The sequence below is a fragment of the Eurypyga helias genome, unplaced genomic scaffold, assembly GCF_000690775.1.
Source record: "Eurypyga helias isolate BGI_N326 unplaced genomic scaffold, ASM69077v1 scaffold4354, whole genome shotgun sequence".
Lineage (NCBI taxonomy): Eukaryota > Metazoa > Chordata > Aves > Eurypygiformes > Eurypygidae > Eurypyga > Eurypyga helias.
Window position 1 is genome coordinate 49,657 of NW_010245490.1, and position 20,383 is coordinate 70,039.

The 20,383-nt window shown below is 48.1% G+C and overlaps 1 protein-coding gene across 1 annotated transcript in view; it reads left to right on the forward strand.

Annotated features, from left to right (window-relative positions):
• Positions 1-15,449, forward strand: part of PRR5 (proline rich 5 (renal)) — a 56,106-nt gene extending 40,657 nt beyond the window's left edge. Inside the window, exons 7-8 of the mRNA XM_010150078.1 lie at positions 12,026-12,164; positions 14,544-15,449. Of these exons, the coding sequence (XP_010148380.1) occupies positions 12,026-12,164; positions 14,544-15,094 (690 nt within the window). The 3' untranslated portion in view covers positions 15,095-15,449. The remainder of the gene's footprint in view (positions 1-12,025; positions 12,165-14,543) is intronic.
• Positions 15,450-20,383: the final 4,934 nt, after the last annotated feature.

The window sequence follows — 20,383 nt, forward strand, 5'->3', positions numbered from 1 at the left end:
TTCTTCCTGATATCCAATCTAAACCTCCCCACTTTCAATTTAAACCCATTACCCCTTGTCCTGTCACTACAGGCCCTTGTAAAAAGTCCCCCCCAGCTTCCTTGTAGCCCCTTCAGGCACTGGAAGGTGCTATAAGGTCTCCCCGGAGCCTTCCCTTCTCCAGGCTGAACAGCCCAACTCTCTCAGCCTGTCCCTGTAGCAGAGGTGGAGGGGAGCATCTTGGTGGCCTCCTCTGGACTTGCTCCAGCAGGTTGAAAATGGACCAGCGCCTGGACCGAGGCAATGGGCACAAACTGAAACACAGGAGGGTCCGTCTGAACATAAGGAAACACTGTTTTACTATGTGGGTGACTGAGCACTGGCACAAGTTTCCCAGAGAGTTGGTGGAATCTCCCTTCCTTGGAGACATTCCAAAACAGTCTGAACATGGTTGGACCAGTTGACTCCAGAGGTCTCTTCCAACCCCAGCCATTCTGTGATTTTATGAACACTGGGATTTCATCAGTGTAAGTGGAAAGATTCATCACACTCCATGTCCGATTTGTTTTCACCCTGTTTTCACACTTGCTGGCTTGGGCTGGACTGCCAGCTGATGTCACTCAGCATAGTTCCACTTAACTGCAGTTAATGTTCAGAGTTAAGCTGAATGGTTGTTGCCAACAGTCCTGTCCTTTGCAGGACAGCAGGAGAGTTCAGCATTGCACTTGTTCACCTCTTAAGCAGGAAAGCTGCAACCACGCAAGGAAAGCACTTAGTGAAAGTACCGAAGAAATCATTCTCTCCCATGTTACGAGGCCTCAGTAGTTAAGCTGGTTCTTTATTTCTGGAAACTAGTTACTCTATCAATTATTGGCCATCTTCATCTTGTTGGTTAAATAATTTCTAGCACAGATTGTTCATGCTTAAGGGCTACTGCCAAGCCCCATGTAGCAGGTTTTTACATCGCAATTTGCCAGAAGCACCAATGTGTTTTACAAGAAAGCCCACACTGAGCATGCCCTTTTTTCTTCCTTTCCCTGTGCACTTCTCCTGCTATCACTGTTAGCAATAAAAGATTGAATTTCGTTAACTTTTGGTCTGGCACTGCACAGGTGATTCTACACTCTGTGTTACCCTTGGTGTCAAGATTGCAAAGGTTGAGAAGAATCCATTGTCCCATCTGATATCTCCGTGAGTTTACTCGTGAGTTTGTGTTTACTCCATATACATTTACATTTACAGCCAGATGCTGCTCCACAGATGTAATTCTGATCGTATAATCCTGGGGGTTTCGCTCTGCAGTGCTGACTCCCAGGGAGCAAACTGGGCAGTTGAAGGTGAGGAAGTCCAATATCTCCACCTGCTTGGACTTTCTGATTTTGTGGTGGAACTCAGCGAGTTCCTGCAGGGGTTATAAGTATGAGATCTTTTGAGCGTTGTGCACGTCAGCTGAAGATGGAGTAACTGTGAACGGGAGACTCCCATGCTGATGCTCCGTGTTGCAGGAGGAGCAGCAGCTGTGAACAGCTGTGCACAGGAGGACAGCTTCAGCTGTTTGGGCAGCACTTGCTGCTGCAAGAGCCACTGTGGTCTCCTCCAAAGCTTGGGGATGGGTGGCTTGGTCAATGAAAGTGCCACAGTGTTGCAAAAAACCCAAAAATCCTACACATCTGGGGACTACTCCTGAAGCCTCTTCTCAACCAAGTAAACTGGAACATAACTTCGCTGCTATAGGTTTGTGTGCGAGTGTTGCAAGACCCGTAAGAATTAGATGATTAGCTATGAGATGATACTAAGAGTGTGCATGTCTCTGTCCAAAGGAGGATATGGGGGATGCAGACCTCAGTCCAGGATGTGACCCATAGCATGCCTGGGAGCACCAGCTGTGCTGCCAGTGCTGCACAAGGTGAGGACTGGGGGCTCATTTGTCCCCAGTTCCCCCTTGCAGCAGTTTCAAGCCTGCTCTTGAGTCTGGGTTGCTCTGCATTGCTCAGGTTTCAGAAGGTTAGGTACGACGCAGTGAAAGGTGTTGCATGCATCAGAGTGGGATAACAAGTAGTCATGGCCTCTGAGGGCACTGGTTTCCAAATCTCTTGCAAGCAAGGCTGCTGCTATCTCTGACTAAAACAAGAAGCAAGTCTTGCCATTTATGTGGTCACCAGGGTGTGCACTGCAGCCTGCACACCCTTATCAATCCTCCGCTGGCAGTGTTGGCTGAGTAATGTGTGTTTTCACTACAGATATTATTCTGCGTCTGCCTTGTGGTATGTCGTGTGACTTTTAATTTCCGTTTTCCCTGGGAGTAGTTGGGCAGCTATTATTACCCAGTATTTTGTCAGATTATCGCTGCTGCGCGTGCGTTTCTTTCAGTCATATTGATCTGACCCTTTGCCAGTTAAAGAAAGAAATGTGTTTCTTCATGCGTTTTTCTTTCCTCCAAGGAATCTGCTGCTTTTAAGCAGAAAATAGTTACATTTTGTTGTGGTTTAACCTCAGCTAGCAGTAAAGTACCACACAGCCGCTCGCTCACCTCCCCCCTCCTTGCTCCAATGGAGGAGAATCAGAGGAAAAGACAAGGAGGCTCGTGGATTGAGATAAGAAATTTAATGATTGAATATAAATGGATAAAATAGTAATACTTCTAATAATAAATTATGCATTTGTCCCCCACCTGCTGACCGACACTCAGCCAGGTCCCGAGTAGCGAGAGTCAGAGAGCCTCAGAGCCAGAGCCCGAGAGCAGTCACAGCAGAGTCCGAGTGAGCCCCACGAGTGAGAGCACGACCAAGAAAGCCAACCAACCCACCAACTCACTAACGAATAAAACAACGAGCAAACACACAAACAAAAGAGCGAGCTAGCTAACAAACAAGCAAGCTCTAGGCCCCCCGGCCCACCCCCAGCTTATATACTGCGCACGACGTGCTGTGGAATTAAATACTCCTTTGGTTAGTTTGGGTCGGCTGTCTGAACTCTGTGTGTGTGTGTCCGCTGCTTGTAGTGAGAAAGCTGGGAACGCAGCTGAAGTATCAGAAGCTGACACAGTCCTTGAATTGGTGCAAGCACTCCCCAGCACCAACTATCAAACACCTTATCAGTACTATTCTCAGGGCAGATACAAAAAACAGCCTACTACATACCGTGAAGAAAATTAACTCTGACTAAAACCAGCACACATTTCTTAACTGTTTTCCTGCGTGGTTAAGACAGGGCAGTACGTGAGGCCAGGACCTCACTTTGCATTTGGGCTTGACCCTGTAAACGCTTCCTGCAGCACGTTCTGTTTCATGTAGCACTAGCTCAGGACTGCTTCAGCAGTAGGTTGTGGCTTTTTGTTGGTAGACCTGGGTGGAGGCCTGCTGTTAAGGACACCGCAGAGGACTGAGGCTGAGGACGCTCCAGCAGACTGAGGGTCAGGATGTGTTATTTGGCCGTGGGCTGAGCTGTGTATCGTTGCTTCCCGTCCCATGGACTTTGCTCTTCTGCGCCATCAAGTCACCGAGAACAATGATTGCTGAAATGACTTCATTAAATCATCTAGAAGTCTGGCTTCTACTCCTTTCTTTCTTGACTCCAGAAGTTGGTAACCCTAGATCTGGCTCATGGCTTTTACTGCTTTGTGTCCCCTGCGGTAAAGCTGCTCCCACACCAAGCACCAGGATCTGCAGTGCCTCCTTAGTGCCATGTCCACTCCTGGCAGGGTGCCGGCCTTGGCTCCAGAAGGCCTGCTTGCTTTGCCCACTCTGAGCTGGGGGAAGACAGACTTTATTTTATATTTTAATTTTATTTTTATTCTCTCTTGATTTATTTTTTTCTATATTATTTTACTCTACCTTATTTTTTATTTAAAAAACTATCCCTCGGTTTGTCAATTGGAATAAGAGGCAGTCTCTGCACCAGTACTTACTCATGTAAAAATGCTGATTAGCTGAGGTATCAAAACTAAAGTTGAGTGCTGCATCATTTAATCAGTGACTACTGTGTACTTCAGCACATCTACAGTCACTGGTGTAAAAGTAGTTCCCACCATGACTTCCAGTTGTTAGGGTACACTTAGACACTGGAGATATCTTTTCATCTATAACTTATTAGGTAGATGGTTGTGCTGAAGAGGGAAGTGAAAAGCAACTGAGCGATACCACCCTTTTTCTGTATCACTAGTGCTGGGTGCTATTAGTCAGAACTAGAAAGTGTAGAGGACCTTGTGCAAGTACTCAGCAAAACACCAAGTCACTACTGGTCAGTTAAAAGCTGTTTGGTGTTTAATAGTGGTTTATGATTATTTTCAGGTGAGTGAGGAGTTACCTGGGGCAACTTGCACCTGTCCCGCCCAAACTGAAGCAGCCTGTGGTAAAGATGCATACGGGGAGGCTCACGCAGCCGAGGGGCTCAGCAGATGACAGGGGGCTTCCCCGGGGCCTGGAAGAGGAGCTCAGGAGGGATGTGGGGTGTTAGGATACGGCAGCTGGCAAGAGGACAAAGCAAAGGGTTAACATTAAAGGAGTCTGGCATGAGAGAGTGCTGGCCACATGGAGATCCAGCTAAGACACCAGTAACGTGAGCCAGGCATCAATGAAAAGCAGCCAGGTAGCAAAGCCATCCAGCAGCTAGGTTTATGTCTAGCCTCTTGGCAAGCAACAGACATCCCCTTGAGGTGTGTCTGATAGCCAGAGATTGTGACAGCTTCAGCTGTAGCTCTTTGGGCTCTAACTGTTGTGATCGGAAGGGTATAGACTGGTTGGAGCGAGTCCAGAGGAGGCCACGAAGATGCTCCGAGGGCTGGAGCCCCTCTGCTCTGGGGACAGGCTGAGAGAGTTGGGCTTGTTCAGCCTGGAGGAGAGAAGGCTCCGGGGAGACCTTATAGCACCTTCCAGTGCCGGAAGGGGCTACAAGGAAGCTGGGGGGGACTTTTTACAAGGGCCTGTAGTGACAGGACAAGGGGTAACGGGTTTAAATTGAAAGTGGGGCGGTTTAGATTGGATATCAGGAAGAAGTTCGTCACAGAGAGGGTGGGGAGGGACTGGGACAGGTTGCCCAGAGAAGCTGTGGATGCCCCATCCCTGGAAGTGTTCAAGGCCAGGCTGGATGAGGCTTGGAGCAACCTGGTCTAGTGGAAGGGGTCCCTGCCCATGGCAGGGGGGGGGAACTAGATGGTCTTTAAGGTCCCTTCCAGCCCAAACCATTCTGTCATTCTGTGGTTTATGTGCTCGGTTCTCTGCTCTAGTGCCTCACCTGCCATTAAGAGGGCGATGCATTGCAGGATTTTTAGGGTAGATCATTTTTCAGGCAGTGTAACCCACCAACTCCCAAGTGTTCAGGGCAGTTGGATGAAGTGGTGAATATACCATTCTTCTGCCGGTGTCTGCTCTGCCCACCAGCAGTACTGAAGAAGAAAATGTCATCTTTGTTGTACTTAGTGCTGTGCTGGCGAGCACTCGTGTGGGGGCTGTAATTCCCAGAGCAATGGGAAAATGGAGCAATGGAGAAAGAAAACAGGGCAGCCTACTCCATGGCACAGGCGCAGTCTCTGCTCCTAGGGCTCTATTTCACTATCGGTCTCCGTGGGCAGGCTGTTAAGAGTGGGGATTTGACACCAGTTTTTGACACTGGAACAGTGAGGATTTGCTACCTCTTTGCTCCCTAATAATGTAAAAAGGAGACATGCAGGTGCACATCCAGTTCTGAGGCAAAAATAAGGAGGAAACAATAGACAAATCCACCTCCCTTTCTGCTACGTGCCAGGGTTTCACGAGCCAGGTCTTTTCCATGTCCTACATGTGCTCACAGGTGCATGGGAAGCCTCAAACTCGGTGTCCTAATTTAGCTAGGCTGTCTGATGAGACATACCGGACCATTGGCAGCCTAAGGAGTTTTTCACGGCTCTGAATGTCTCGGAGGATTGCTTCGTGTCTGGGTATTGTACCTGAGCCTGAGGAAGTGAAGTAGCCAACACCAGGTGAAAAATGGTGGGAGGTGGGTGATGAATTTCTGGTCTGCATTGCAACTCGCAGCCCGAACGCCTTCCGGTGGGCTGGGCTTGGCACAGCCAGGTTTATCGTCGTTTCAGAGCATCCGTTAGGAAGTGCTGATACTCTACAGTTGTATTTTGGGTGTCTTTTTTTATGAAATGTAATTCAGTTATGGTGATGAATAAAAAGACGGAAACGGCGCCTCGGGGTGCATGCAGCCAGGGCTGCCTAGTTGCACGGGGGCAGAAGCTGCGGGTCGGTGTGCATCTTAGACCGAGTTGGGTCGATGGCAGCTCTGCCCACCTGCGTGCCACTGTCACTGCCTATGAAGAGAAGAGCAGGGATTTAAAAATTAATATGATAGGATATAGAAATAAAGAGATGAGACGGTGGTTATTTCATTGCCGTGATAAAATAAAGCAAGGACGTTTGATCCTTTTTTTGTATTAAGAAAAATTGTGGCGAATGTCACCAAAATAGAGTTTAGGTTTCTGGAAGCTTGACAAGTCCGCTACCCTGTGCTTAGATACAGTGTTGATAATGGCTTAGTAGTATTTTTTGTTAAAACCTATGCTCCTTAAAAAAAATTCAAAACAATCCGTCCTTGTTATGCAAAACATACCAAACTTACAGCATGCAAAAGCTAAAAGTAGTAAAGCTTAGCCTCAGGCAGGTTTTAAGCTCGGGTTTGAGGACTCTTCAAGTCCATAAACGCCTGCCTGGAGTGGCCTCCATTTTAGGACCACTTCGAGGCTTAGCAAAGTCCTGTGTATTGAAAAAGGAGGCTGTAGCTCTATGTGGGGTTACAAAACCCCCAGTTATTCCTCTGTTTATTCACAGTGCCAGAAGATAAATTTATCCTTTCCTCTGTGCTTTTAGAAGAAGCCCCTGCGCCCTTTAAAAACTCCATGGAAGGTTTTAGTTAACTTACGGAATTAACAGGAGTGGAAACCTGAGCGGTTTGGCACGTCCATTCTCGCTGAATGACTTACGGGTTTGACTCACGGGGTTTTGTTCCCAAACACGATGAATGGTGTGTTCCAGCAACATACGTGCAGCAGTCTGGGGCGTGCATGCAGCCGGGGCTGTGCTTCAGCAGACGGGGCAGTGTAGCTACCTCCCTAACCCGTAGTCTTTAGGGTATATGGCCCTTCTGGGAGTGCTTACAGATTTACATACCAAAAATAGCAGTGCGTAGGGTCCTTGTAATGCTTTTGAAGTACCATATGTACCAAACGCTACTCTGCTTCTAAATGCTTTAATTACAGTTCAGTGAAGTAAGGGAGTTGGAGACTGTGTTACGTAGAATCATTCAGGTTGCAGAAGACCTTTAAGATCATCGAGCCCAGCCATGCCGAAATAAATGTCTATGTTATGTTCTTGATGCTGAGCATATACCTTTTGAATTTGCAGTGATATTCATATATTCAGGACTCAGAGCCCCCTTATTTACGCCTTGAGAGGAGGGCAGACTCTTGGCATAATGTTGCATTATAATCCATTCAGAGATAATGAGGTGACTCTTGTTCCATTTCTAACCAGTGTGACCAAGGTGAGGATTTGATCCAGCAGCTACACTGTTCCAGAAGTACTGAAGTACTTGTACCTATTTGATACTACGCTATTTTGGCCCTCAACTGAGAAATAAGTAGGTCAGGAAAGGCCTTTGAAAGGAATTTAATAGATAGACGTCACACGTGCAGAAACTTTCCTGCTAAATGAAATTGGGTTCATGAAAGGTCACAGTTATCTTTTAAAGTAAGTTTTTGCATGTCTGCAGAGAAAATACTGCATTAACGATAAGGATAGAGTCTCTTTTTTATTGATAATGCTTCAAGCTTTCTTTTTTCCTACAAATTGCAATGCAGCTTCCTGCAAGCTAAGCAGCCAGCCTGCTAGATACGATTTTTGGTTATTGCTGAATGCTGACATACCAAACTAGTAAGGCATCAAGCAGTAAGTACAAGAACCATGAGCTGCCAGAATGACAGGAAAATACATTCTTTTATTATTTTATTGGTGACTTTTAAGTCCTACCATCAGTTTTTCAGGAACTGAAACTATTGTGACATGGATAACAATCCCAAGTTGGCTTTACTCTAAAGCTAATTTTGCCTTTATAGGCACAATCACTTACAGATTTGGGAAAGGCTCTAAGAAGGACTTCATATATCTTTAAGCATATATAGATAACCATGCAGATAGATGCATAGATGTCTATTCAAACTATATTTACTTACAGATATATGAAGCATTTATAATCATACCTTGCTCCATCCTAAACTTCCACCAGAAGTGCCTTCCCACTGAAGTTGGTGTCACACAAACAAGTGATTTCGCACGTGGCACAATGGATGGAGTGGAAATCTCTGTCAGAGAGAACTTAACATACAGCCTTGGGGCTGGCAGCTACAGCAAAACAGAAGCTTCCCTGAGCCTGCTAAAGCTGATCTGCTCTAGGATGTGTCCATCCGTCCTCTTGCAGCTCCCTGTCCCACTCAGCCCCAGGTCCCAGATTACACTACCCTCTGAAGTGAGGCTTGCACACTGCAAAAATTGGCACGTCAGTCACCGTTTCAGACCCTTTCTCTAATACAGCTATGCTGGATACTAATGTCAGGCAGAAAAAGCTGGGGCTCTGCAGCCCCCCCCAGGGCCATGGGATCTGCTGGCTCCTGCAGCCCCTGCTGCTGTGGGCCCCACATTCTTGATAGGGTTGTGGGGCAATCTCAGCTAACCTGTTGTGGGGCTGATTCGTGAACCTGCAGCTACCTTCTCCCTGGGCCATGATCTTTAAAGCTCATGAAGAGAAGCAAGGGGCTGCCTTACACCCTGTGACCCAAACTTTGGCGGCCTACAGTCTAGACCCTGGTGCCGGGGCACCTCCCAGCCATGTCGTGTTGACACAGCTGCAGCAAGGCCCAGCTGGCTCTGGATCAGGGAACATTTGGCTTCGTGAGTGGCATGCAGTGACTGCAGCGTGGGGCCTCTGCCCCTGGGCAGGGGCTGCGGCCAGGCAGAGGTGGCCCCAGCTTGCTCTGAGCCTGCAGACACTCCTCTGGGCCACTCGGGCTGGGGTAATCCCTAAATAAGTGATGGCGGTGTTCAAGTCATATGGAGAGTTTAGGTTTGGAAAGCTGTGATAGCCTTTGCTGAATCCTGGGATGTACTTGTATTCGGTTAAATAGAGGCCCGGAGGATGTTTGTCACTGAATAACACAGCAGAAAGAAATGCAGGAAGAACACTCTCACAAGCTCAGGACATGGTCTGCAGCCTGTTACGCTCCTGGTCTCACAGAAGCTCCACACGGAGAGAATGGATTGAGGGAGCTGCCCCATCGAGCGCCTGCAGGAAGGCCTGGAACAATGGCCAGCACAGGAAGGATGTTGCAGGTGGATACGGCACGTTTGTGCCAAGGTGAAGAGCAGAAGACAAGCCTCAGCGGCTCCAGCGGATGCTGGATGGTTTATGACTCTTCAGCATGTTTTGAAAAGCATCCCATGGATGGTGGCGGAGCTGAGCCGTCAGCCTTGTGACAGGCTGTGTTAAAACTGGGTGGGTTTACACTGTGAAGGTGGCATTTTGTGGCTTCTTCGCCTCAAAAGTCGGCACTAAAAGAGGCTGAAGTGAAAAGTCAGGGAGATTTGCACTGCTCCTGGGGGAGCAGGGATGAAGGTTGAGGGCAAGACTCAAGAAGTGCTTGAGTTGGAATTTTGAGGGAGTCTCCTGCTTGGGAGCAGTGAGCCAAGGGGCTCTCCAGGCACAGCAGCTGCAGAGCAGCAGTGGTGGGGGCACAAGGCAGATCTGTGCCCCTCACAGCTGCTCCCAGCCCTGCGGTGGAGGGGTGTCACAGCAGCTGGAGCTTGGGTGTCGAGTCTCCATCCCCTCAGCTCACCCCAGGAGCCTACCCCAACCCAAAAGAGCTGCTGGAAGCCTCCTTGTACCCTGCCAGAGCAGCAGTCAGTGCAGAATACAGCTCGGGCTTCTGAGGTGTTCGTCAGGGAAGAAGAAGTGTAAGCAGAACGGATACGTCACAACCAGGAGGGAAACCAAACGCAGTTTTCAGGCACGTAAGGCCAGTAGGAAATCACACAGTGTTAAGGTGCCACTGGGCAAGAGTGCTTTTACCACTCAGACGGTGTCACAGTTCTGCTAGTGGTAAGAGTTATGTTGTGGGCAGTGTGGTACCAGGGAATGACTGAGTTTCATTCTCCACAGCTGATATTTAGCTACCCTCTTTCACAAATATAAAAAATAATTAAATGGCAGAAAAGTAAATAAAGCCTTACCACCAAGTGTGGGCATGAGCAATGCTAAGTATCACTGGCTTTTGCCACCAGTATTATATATCTCATTTAGGAGACCGGTTTGGAGGTAACTGGTGTGGGAACCTGGCGCGGATGGGCTAACGCACTGGCCTTTGCCGGTGGGTCATGAGCTTGATGTGATCGTGAATATGTAGTGAGGTGGTAGGCATGTTGCCCTTCTGGGGGCTGAAAAGATCTTGGCTAAATCCCACAAGACAGGAGGGAAAACCCTGGAGCAGATAAAAATCGTTTACCCTTCCTTCTGTTATTTGAAACTTTGATACAGGCTGAGAATGACTTGGAAGTAACACCTGCACCTTCCCTAAGTATTCTCAATTATTCCTGTGTTATTTTTGTTTGGTTTAAATTGGTTGAATAGCTGTGGGCTCATTCTGCTGTTTCTTTGGTGTCCTGCAAGCTTTCAGGTTCACTGCTTATGCCCTTGTCTTCGTATTTGTGACCCCCACAGAGTTTTACAGGACACAGCCCATCTCCAAAGAGTGTTATTCGTTGTTTAAAACCCGCTGAACTGGAATCCAGATTCTATCCATTCTCTGTTGGCCATTATTTGTTTTCCATTCATAAACTTTCATGAAGGAACGCCAGGCGGCATTCAGGCAGCGCAGCAGCCCGGCGGTGAAGGCAGTCATTCACAGACACGTTGCAGGCTGGCAGTCACCCGCAGACACTGGTGATTCATACTGAGCAGCGAACACATCCTCAACGTCAGGATCCTTTCCCATGCTGCAGGAAGTGTTGCAGTTTTACTCATTTCACCTGCATACAGCTCTCCCAAGGCTTTCATCCCAACGTGTTTCTTTTTACAGTAATTCAGGGACAAGCTGGAATTCTGCTAAATTCAAGCAAATTTTTGAGTGTGACATTTAGGATCTTAATTGTGCAACAGGGTATGTCAAACATACGGCCATATGTTCACACTAAAATGTGAATCTGCTTTGGGTTGCAAGAGGAATCCCACACGTGAGCACGCAGGGCTCTTCTCAGACAACGCAGGAGCAGGCGTGCTGCAGCTGTAATGGGACGGGACTCTGCAGCTCCACAGGGTTATCCTGTCACCTCTGCAGCCTGAAGAGCCCACTTGTGGGTGGCAGTGCAGAGTTAACAGCTACGGGCAAAAGATTTTGCCTATGGGTGAATCTTACCATGCTAGTCATAATGTGACTTTCACCTGGATAACGGCAGGTGCCAGGGAGTGGGTGAGGAGAGAGATACAAACCTCTTCACTATTAATATTTCCTGTTGAAAATATCCCAGCAGAACTATTTCTGAGAGTCTCAGTTGCACCTTTTTGTTGACATATAGCTGGGATGGCAGTGACACCCTGTGGTACCAGCCGCTGGTGCAGCAGTCAGCGTTGGTTCTTTCAGGAAGTCAGTGTCAGATTGCAGTAACAGAAAGCCCAGGGCTGGTTTTAATTCATCTTCACAGACCGCATCCTCCATCCTCCCTGAGTGCCTTTGCACTAAGCAGGATGTGCTTTTCCGGATTTAAATGTCCTGGAAGGAGCTCCTGCCTCTTCCCTGGCGTTTGTGCAGTGCCCGCATGGTGAGTCTCTCTGGTTCAACTCCCGTTTCTTGGCTTCACAGCGTGAGGAACCAGCTGCAGTAACAAACCAGTATCGCATCACGGTGCACCCTGGCTGTAAAACTTGGTGAAAATACTTGCTGCGTCTCTGCTTGCCCCGGTGAGGAAGGAAAGCTTGTGGTTGGAGGGGACAATGCTCATGCTGGGTGTTTTCTCTCTTTCAGGGGGTTCACGAGTCGAAAGGTGTGACTGAAGATTATTTGAAACTGGAATCCCTGATCCAGAAAGTCGTTTCTCCTTACTTGGGCACATACGGTCTGTATTCCAGTGACGGACCCTTCACACACTCTTCCTGTATCTTGGGTAAGAACAAGAGAGGCTCAGTTTGACCCAGCCCAGGGCCCTTCACCAAAACCTTGGTCCGTACCGGGCCAGGGCCCGCACGAGAGGAGACTGCCAGTACTAGGAAGAGAGGGGACCACACGTAGCAGGGGAAATTCAGATTACAAATCTGTAATGTCACCTCAAGCGCCTCTGGAGGCTGTTGAGTCTTCACTGCTAGAGGCACTGTATACATCACATACGTAGGCATCCATGAGGAGCAAGGTGCGTAAACGTGGGCCTGCCTAGTGGCAGAGGCTGAGTGAGTGACCTCTTGAGTCCTGTCCATCTTATTTTCTGTGATTCTTTGAGCTCTGAAACTTTCAGTGACTCCCGTGAAGGCAAGATTCAGCCAAAATGAAGGACTTTTGAATATCCCACAGAGCAAATCCATCTGCTGAAAATGTAAAGGGGATACTACCAGCGTAAATAAAAAAGGAAATGTGGTAGTACCTGAGTATTTTTAATGTAAATACGGTGATGGCCTCCTTGAATAGGGACAACAGAGGGGAAAGTAAGTTCAGTTGTGTATTTCCCATGCAGTCAATTCAATCTGTTTGCCGGTCAGAAATGGTCAATAAGGTAGTTGATTTTCCCTTGAAGCTGAATGGAAAAATGGTTGTATTGCAGTAGGTGTTTAAGAAACAAATCACTTTTACCTGAATGAATAGAGGCCAGTTATTTATGGAAAATGGTTCCGGATTACTACCGTGTATTCACTGCTTCCTGTTAAAAGGCCACAAGCATTTAAATGGAACCCCAAATTGATGTTTTTCTGAACACAAGGTTTTGTATGTCAGGACAGAAAAAATGCATCCAAAGAGAATAAAACTCCAATGAAATGGTCTGTTAGAAAATAAATGTTGTGTTACATGACTGCAGAAGGTAGGAAGGTTTTGGTGGACCAGGTGCTTCTCCTTGCTGTGGTCTGGGGTTTAGATCTTCAGCAGTACCCCTGAACAGGTCTTACAGGTCAATGAACCCCGATCTAAGGGAGCTGAGTGCATAAATCTCTGCTTGGGACTGGTGAGGCCTCCGACCTCTTTTCTTCCCCATCTGGCCAGCACACCTAGCCCTCCCTTCCAGCCAAGTCTTGGTGTGACCAAAAAGCCAGAGTTCCTGGGTCAGGGAAGCCCCAGGGAACCTTTTCTGTTTGCCAGGTGAAACTCCTAACAAAGAAAAAGTCCAAAAGTGAACTTGGCTCAATTGATTTCACTGCTGAGGCTAACACATTTGCAAAATACAATCTGAAGTACAGCAACTGGCTTTTCAATAGTGCAGCGTATGATTAGAATTGATGTCCAGGTAAGCCCATAATTATGCAACAATATAATTTTAGAAGAGATCGGCATTTGTAAAGGAAATTTCATGGTTCGCAGGGAAACATACACCAGCACCAGGATTTGAAACAGACAATTTGTTTGCAGTGGCTGAGGTTGAGTTCCAGAGTGTAACCTGATTCCCTTCTCCAGCCGTCCCCCTTTCATGGGGATGGAGAAGTGAGAGTAGCAGGAAGAAAACCTCCAAAGTGAGACCTATTATTCATACCACCTTTGAGGTTTTTTAGCCCAAGTGAGCCTGAGCACTGAGGTCTGCAAAAAGTTTGCGTGATGGTCATTTTGATCTAGCTGCCACCGGAGAGCACTCCAACCCTGAACGGCTGGTGGAGAATCTCTCTGCTGACTTGCTGCCACCTTCTGCTCATTCTTTGGAAAGAGCCCTCTTGGTTAACAGCAGCATTCATACAATCGCTGCTGGATTGAGGGCAGGTTTGTTCCCAAAAAAAGGTTGCTGTGGGCACTGCCCTCCAGTTAACATTTCTAAACGCTCTTGATGCACTCTCCTTGCGTGGTCTCTGAACAATGCTTTGAATCTAAGGTTTTCCAGAATTATTAGTAAAACTGCCCGTCGTAATCCTTGTGCTCCAAATCTGAAGAGACCTGATTTTCCCAGGATGGGTGGAAAAGTTAGAATTCAACTACTAGAAATTAGTGATGACCTTTACAGCCTGAACAAGAACAGAATGGCACTTTCTGTTCTCGTCTGAAGAAAGTATTTGCAATTGTACACCAGGTCTCCCCCAATACTTACTCTTGCACTCCAGCAGCTGCTGAAGTTACATGAATATAAGGTAATCTCAGCTATTATTTGCACGGATAGGTTTGGGGTCTTCAGTATGCTGAAGAAATACAGGAAATCTGAAGCCTGTGGATGTACAAAACCAGCAAAATGTATTTTTTTATAAAAGGTTTCTGTCATCCAAGAAAAGCTCATGAATATTCAGGCATTGACTTTTCTTTTTTAGTACCACAAAAGTAGGAGATTTGGTAGATATTACTCTGGATCTTTCTCTATTTGCAGAGAAGCGTTTCTTCAGGCGTTCAAAATCGGGTGACATCCTCGCCAAGAACCCCGTGGTGCGGTCAAAAAGTTACAACAATCCACTGCTGACGCCAGTGGCCGAGTATGAAACCGAGGGCATGGCTGCCAATGGAACAGGCATCCGAAGGCACTCCGTTTCGGAAATGACCTCCTGTCTGGAGCTGCAGGGGTACTCCAACCTCACCACCATCATGGACAATGGTTCCAAGAGCTCCGTGACAGCCACGAAAAGCTCGCTGTCAGGAGACCAGGAGAGGCCCAGCAGTGGGTCAGTGCAGTGCTCTAGCAAACTCAGCACAGTTGAGCAACAGAAAGGACTCTTCCACTCAATGGATGACCCACATAGGTCTTTTGAGCTGGACAGGGACCCTTCCTTGATTCCAGTTCCCTCTTCCAGCCCTGAGAACATAGTGGATCAGATTTTGGAGTCCATCGACTCTGATTCTGAAGGCATTTTTATTGATTTTGGCCGAAGCTGTTCCAGTTCATCGGCGTACAACGTGGACGTCAACAGACAGAGCATCATGTGAAGGACACTGGGAGACAAACCTCGGCTTTTAATATTCTCTGTGGAAGTTCCTGTCGCATTGAGCCGGACTGTGGGCATGGTGTTTGCGTCTAGGGTAGAGCCTCTGTTGCAGGTCATCGCAGCTGTACTGAAGTACACAAACACCAGTTTACAGCAGGCAGGAATCTGCTGCGAGGGAGAAGAAACTCCAGCCACTTCTCCCTGTCCCTGTCCCTCTGCAGTCGGATCTACTGTTGTTGTTATGAACTTGGAGGTTCACAAAGTGACAAGCGTCTGGTACAGTGCTGTTAGTGCAGCTGGCAGTGTTCGTTCAGTCAAACAGCCCAGCTAATAGCTGTGTTCGCTTTTAATTTTCTCAAGAGATTTCCTGTAAACGGCAGGTTGTTCTCTGACCTGTAACACCTCAGCCAGAGCAAACCCATACCCTTTTAAAAACAAAAACCAGAGACTGTAGGCCTTTATGCCACAGAATACTGTGGTAAAGAAGCCTCTTTTAATCTTTTTCTTGTACATCTTGTATGCACTCCTTTGCCTAATGGTGAGTTAGAGTTCTTGAAGAAAGGCAAATAAACAGAAATGTGCTACGTGATGTCGTGCGACGCCTCATGCCTCGTGTTCTGTTTCACAGCCAAATACCTTGTGTCAGAGAGTTGTCTTGAAACTGGCTTTTAAGGCCATGTTAATTCGCTCTGAATGTGGCGCTTCCAAGAATTTTGTGCACTGTCAACGCCTGGACCATCTGTTGAATGGAGAGATTCCAGCAGAATTCCACTTAACTTGTTTCCTAAATAAATAAAGATCTGGCCTCTCAGTGGAAATCCTCATTATATATTTATATTCTCTAAAGAAAGACAATCACGCCTAAACTGTCAATCAGGTTTGATGTTTGGGGAGTGTGAACCTTGCAGCTCTTCTCATCCCAGCTCTTTGACTCTCCCCCGCGATAACGTAGGGTTGTCAGAGCTGTGCCAGTGCTTCTACAGAGGAATGATGCACATGATACTGAAGTAGAAATGCTGATGGCATGGTAAATTTTGTGATCAGATGTTTTTACAGTGAGGAAAGAGCTACTTCAGGTCACTCCATCTCTGGAGGAGAGTCAGGCAGGCGGTAACTCCCGAGCTGCTCAGCAGAGACCGGTCGTCAGTGTTGTCTTGCACTTGGCCCAGATGCTCAGGGAATCTCTGCCTTCGCTCTGCACCAGCGCTGCTGACCCCAGCATTTGCCAGCTCTTCCCCAGGCTTTGATAATGTATCTAGGCTCATGGCCCCACTTCTGATACTTAAGTTCTTTTGGCCTCACGTCTTGGCCTTTTGGAAAACGTTAGCTCAGTGTTTGCTCCTACCCTGCTTCACTGCTGGAGACTGCAGCTTCTGGACAGATGTGCAGGCTCCTCAGAAGCCAGCGGAGGAAGGAGCCCCAGGAATGAGGCAGGTGCTTTATGGCTGTTTTGCTTCTTTGAGTTTGGCATGTCCAGCTGTGCAGCCTCCCCTGCAGGTAAGCACTTAAGTTAGGTCGTGCTTCGAAGTTTGTTTTACGGAGAGATAAGTAGTGGGTTCTGTGCCCCAGCAGTCTCCAAGCTAACAGCTGGGGAACACACCTGGGAGGGACCGTCCCATGTGGAGGGACTTCACACCAACTGGCAGAAATGCAGGTGCAGCAGAACATACCCTCAGCGGGAGCGATTCCCATGCCTGGGGGGATCCTCAAGGTCCAGTACACAAAACGCCTTCGGACACAGCCACCTAACTAGCCTTCTGGGTGTGCAGCTGGAAGCTGCAGTTGTCAGGTCGTCAGCATTTGGCTGCTTCCTGGCCATGGTGACGCCTGTGCAATCCTGCCGCCCCCCAGGAGTACCGCGCTGAAGGGGCCGCGTGCGTCGGCAGCTCGCGCACGTCGAAGGTTTACCGGGTTCCTACCAGCTGGCTGGTGCTGCCAGCGGGCGTTTGCCCACCCCCTCCTAGCTGGGGGCCTGACGAGCCCGCAGTCTCACGGCACGTTCGGTGCCACGTTTGCCCCCGTGAAAACCACAAGGCAGAGAGGAAGTCTCACTGAACGTGGGTCCAATATGTGGCAGGATCAGTGATTTCCAGGGGCGTCCTGAAGCAGTACGAGCCCCCACGCTGCTCCCCGCAGCCTCCACCCTTGTGCCTTCTGGCCTCTTCTGTTTCCTGTATTACGGTTTAGGTTGGAGAAGCGAATATCCACAGCCTTGTTCTCAGAACACAGCGGAGGAGAAGATACATTCAAACCCTATTTAAAAAATACAGAGGATCAAGGCACACCGCTTAGAGAACATTAAATGTAATAAGAATCATAAGCGTACTTAATTATTGGGGAATATTTCAGTTTCAGCTGAGAGAAGGGGACTGCGAGGACCCTTCCCACCTGAGCTATTGCAGGGTTACTGCCCTCCCTGTGATAGGGGACCTCGAATCCCCTGGTATGGTGGCAATGTCCCAGCCTCAACCGCACCTTCGGCTCTCCCACTTGGCAAGCACGGAGCCTGCGAATGACAATCCTCCTCCTGCTGTTTTTAAAGGCTGATTAAAGACAAGCTCCAGCGACAGTGACTGTGAAAGGGGGGTATTCCTAACAGCCAACTCCAAAACTCTCAGAGGAGCAGGAATTAGGAAACAGCCTTGTCCTCAGTGTTTCCTGTTGGCGGAGGCCGGCAGCCTGGCGCCCGTTGTAAGGGCTGTCCTTGGACACGTTGCGTTCTGACGTGCGACGGAGGGGAACCAGCTGTCCTGAAGCATTTGAGGATTGCAGCCCAGTGCTTCCAACCTAGCCTTTACCTTCTCTTACACTTGAAGTGGGGCTCCTCAGGGTCAAAACTCTAGCAGCTGGAGGATCTTCGGTAGGCTTTCGTTAGCAGCACGTAGCACCTATTCACCAGGACCACATGGGAGAAGAGAAAAGCCCAGCCCAGCCCCAAAACTGATTACCGGCTCTCACAGAGTTGAATGAGTGCTTAGGGAAGTTGGGTTCAGACCTGTTGGGATGCATCACTTGTTCTGAGGTGCTGGGATGATCTGTGAGTGCTGCTGAGCTGAAGTAAAAGGCTTACATTTATCCTCTTTAGGGTGAAGAGGATCTTAATTGGCTTCAATTAAAGTAAGTTAACCTGATGATGCTGTAATGGAACAGGCTGTGCTGTGGTTTAGAGCTTGCTGAATGAAACTTGCCTCTCTGCTGGTAAATGTGGTATTCACAAAAGTATTTGTCTGCTGGCTAAAGCTCTTTTGCTGGGGTAATTTAAGATGGAAGTGCATTCTGACTCTTAGGGGTTCAGGCCACAGTTACAGGGCTATTTTTTAATTAAAGAACATATTATCAACTCAGCAGGCTTGCTATGAAGAGCCTGAAAATCTGAAGAGAGCCTTAAGTTCCCTATGGCAATTATAGAATCATAGAATGGTTTGGGTTGGAAGGGACCTTAAAGATCATCTAGTTCCAACCCCCCTGCCATGGGCAGGGACACCTTCCACTAGACCAGGTTGCTCAAAGCCACATCCAGCCTGGCCTTGGACACTTCCAGGGATGGGGCATCCACAGCTTCTCTGGGCAACCTGTTCCAGTGCCTCACCACCCTCTCTGTGAAGCATTTCTTCCTGATATCTAATCTAAACCTCCCTGATTTCAATTTGTACCCGTTACCCCTTGTCCTATCACTACAGGCCCTTGTAAAAAGTCCTCTCCCAGCACCCTTGTAGGCCCTTCAGATACTGGAAAGCTGATGGTCAAAATATGCAGGTTGTACATTGTATAGCTGGGTTCTGGTGGTCTACGCACTTCATCACCTCTGTTATCCTCAGAGATGGAGTTTCCCATCACCTCATTCCCCTGGAAGTGACATGACTGGTGGCACTATGGACTCTGTAGAAAGGTGTAGGTGGAGCTGTGCTCTAGCTCTGTGCTTTGAGCCTCTGTGGGTTTGGTTTGTGTCTGCAAGACCATGTGTGTGAATGTGCTTTACTTAGGAGTGTGCAAGCTGGGGGGTGGCACAGAGTCAGCCGTAGCCCTGGGAGGACAGGTCACGCGAATGCCCGCACGCGCCTGGCTCAGCATCAGTCGAAGCCCAGTGCTCAGTGGCTTTAAACGCTGCACAGAAGTGACACTACCCCAATTTGCAGTCCTAGTAATCCCAGCGCAGGCGTGTCAGGGATGTGGTTTTAGAGGCAAATGATGGAGTCGTTGCCATGGAAGAATGTGTATCCAAGAACAGTGCAGTCGCCGGAATATGTTCACAAAGCCATGGCTTTCACCTCTCAAATGCTGCTACGTGGCAGCGTCCTGGTGCACCAGCGATACTCAAGCTTTCTCCCTGAGGGGGCATTCTCAGTATGCCAGTTCTTCCACTCCACCCTTCCTTTGCTATGATAAACCGTGGCATTTTATATCCTAATCCAGGCCTCAAAAGCTCTCTGATCTTTCCCTGCTTGGGACACATTCCAAAACCTTACGAGGGAGCTACAGAGCAACAGACAGCACTTAAAGCTGCTGTTATCTGGCACTGCAGGGTGAACGTTGTGCAAGCAAAAGGAGCTGGGAGACCAACCTAATGAACAGCTGCGGAGCTCTTTGGAGAAGCAGTATGGCTCCCTGGAGCATAACTGGGAATGGCAGAATAATTGGCTGCAAATAATGCTGCCCAAATAGAGGCACTTTTGTGTGTGTGTGTGGTAGAAATGAGGAAAATGGACTTTCCATTATTCAGCTAGCTCCTGGCAAGCTCTAAAGTCCTGGTTAGAGATGTATGGATGGTCCCTTTATTAGGATAATTATCCTAACACAATGTATAGTCCTAAAGGCATATATTATCCTTTATTAGGATAATATCCTGTGAGAGCATCTTGGAAATAAAGATGCCAGAAAGCCAGTCGTGTTATTTTTGAGCTCTGGTCTGAGTCAGATGTGTGACTGTTGTTCCAGAACTTTTCTCAAGCACCAAAATGTGGAGGGGAGGAACAGAAACCCAGTTATCAATCGAGCTGGCGGTGCCTACGCAGCCATTTTAATAATACATACATCCTTGCCACCAGGCTCTCCAGGAGAATGAAGTGCTTGGTTTACAAAAAAGACTTCATTTTCACCTTTCCGCAAAGGAAAAAATACACTTCTAAAAGAGGAATACATGCATTTTGCTCCAAAGAGCCTTCTAACGTCCCTTTGTCTTCACGTGGCGTGGTAGCAACAGCAGCAGTTTGCCGTGCTTAGTGGTTTGCAGAGTTCCTAGAATCCTCTTCCTGTGCGAAGGGAGGAGACGGTGCTTGGGGCTGGAAGAGCG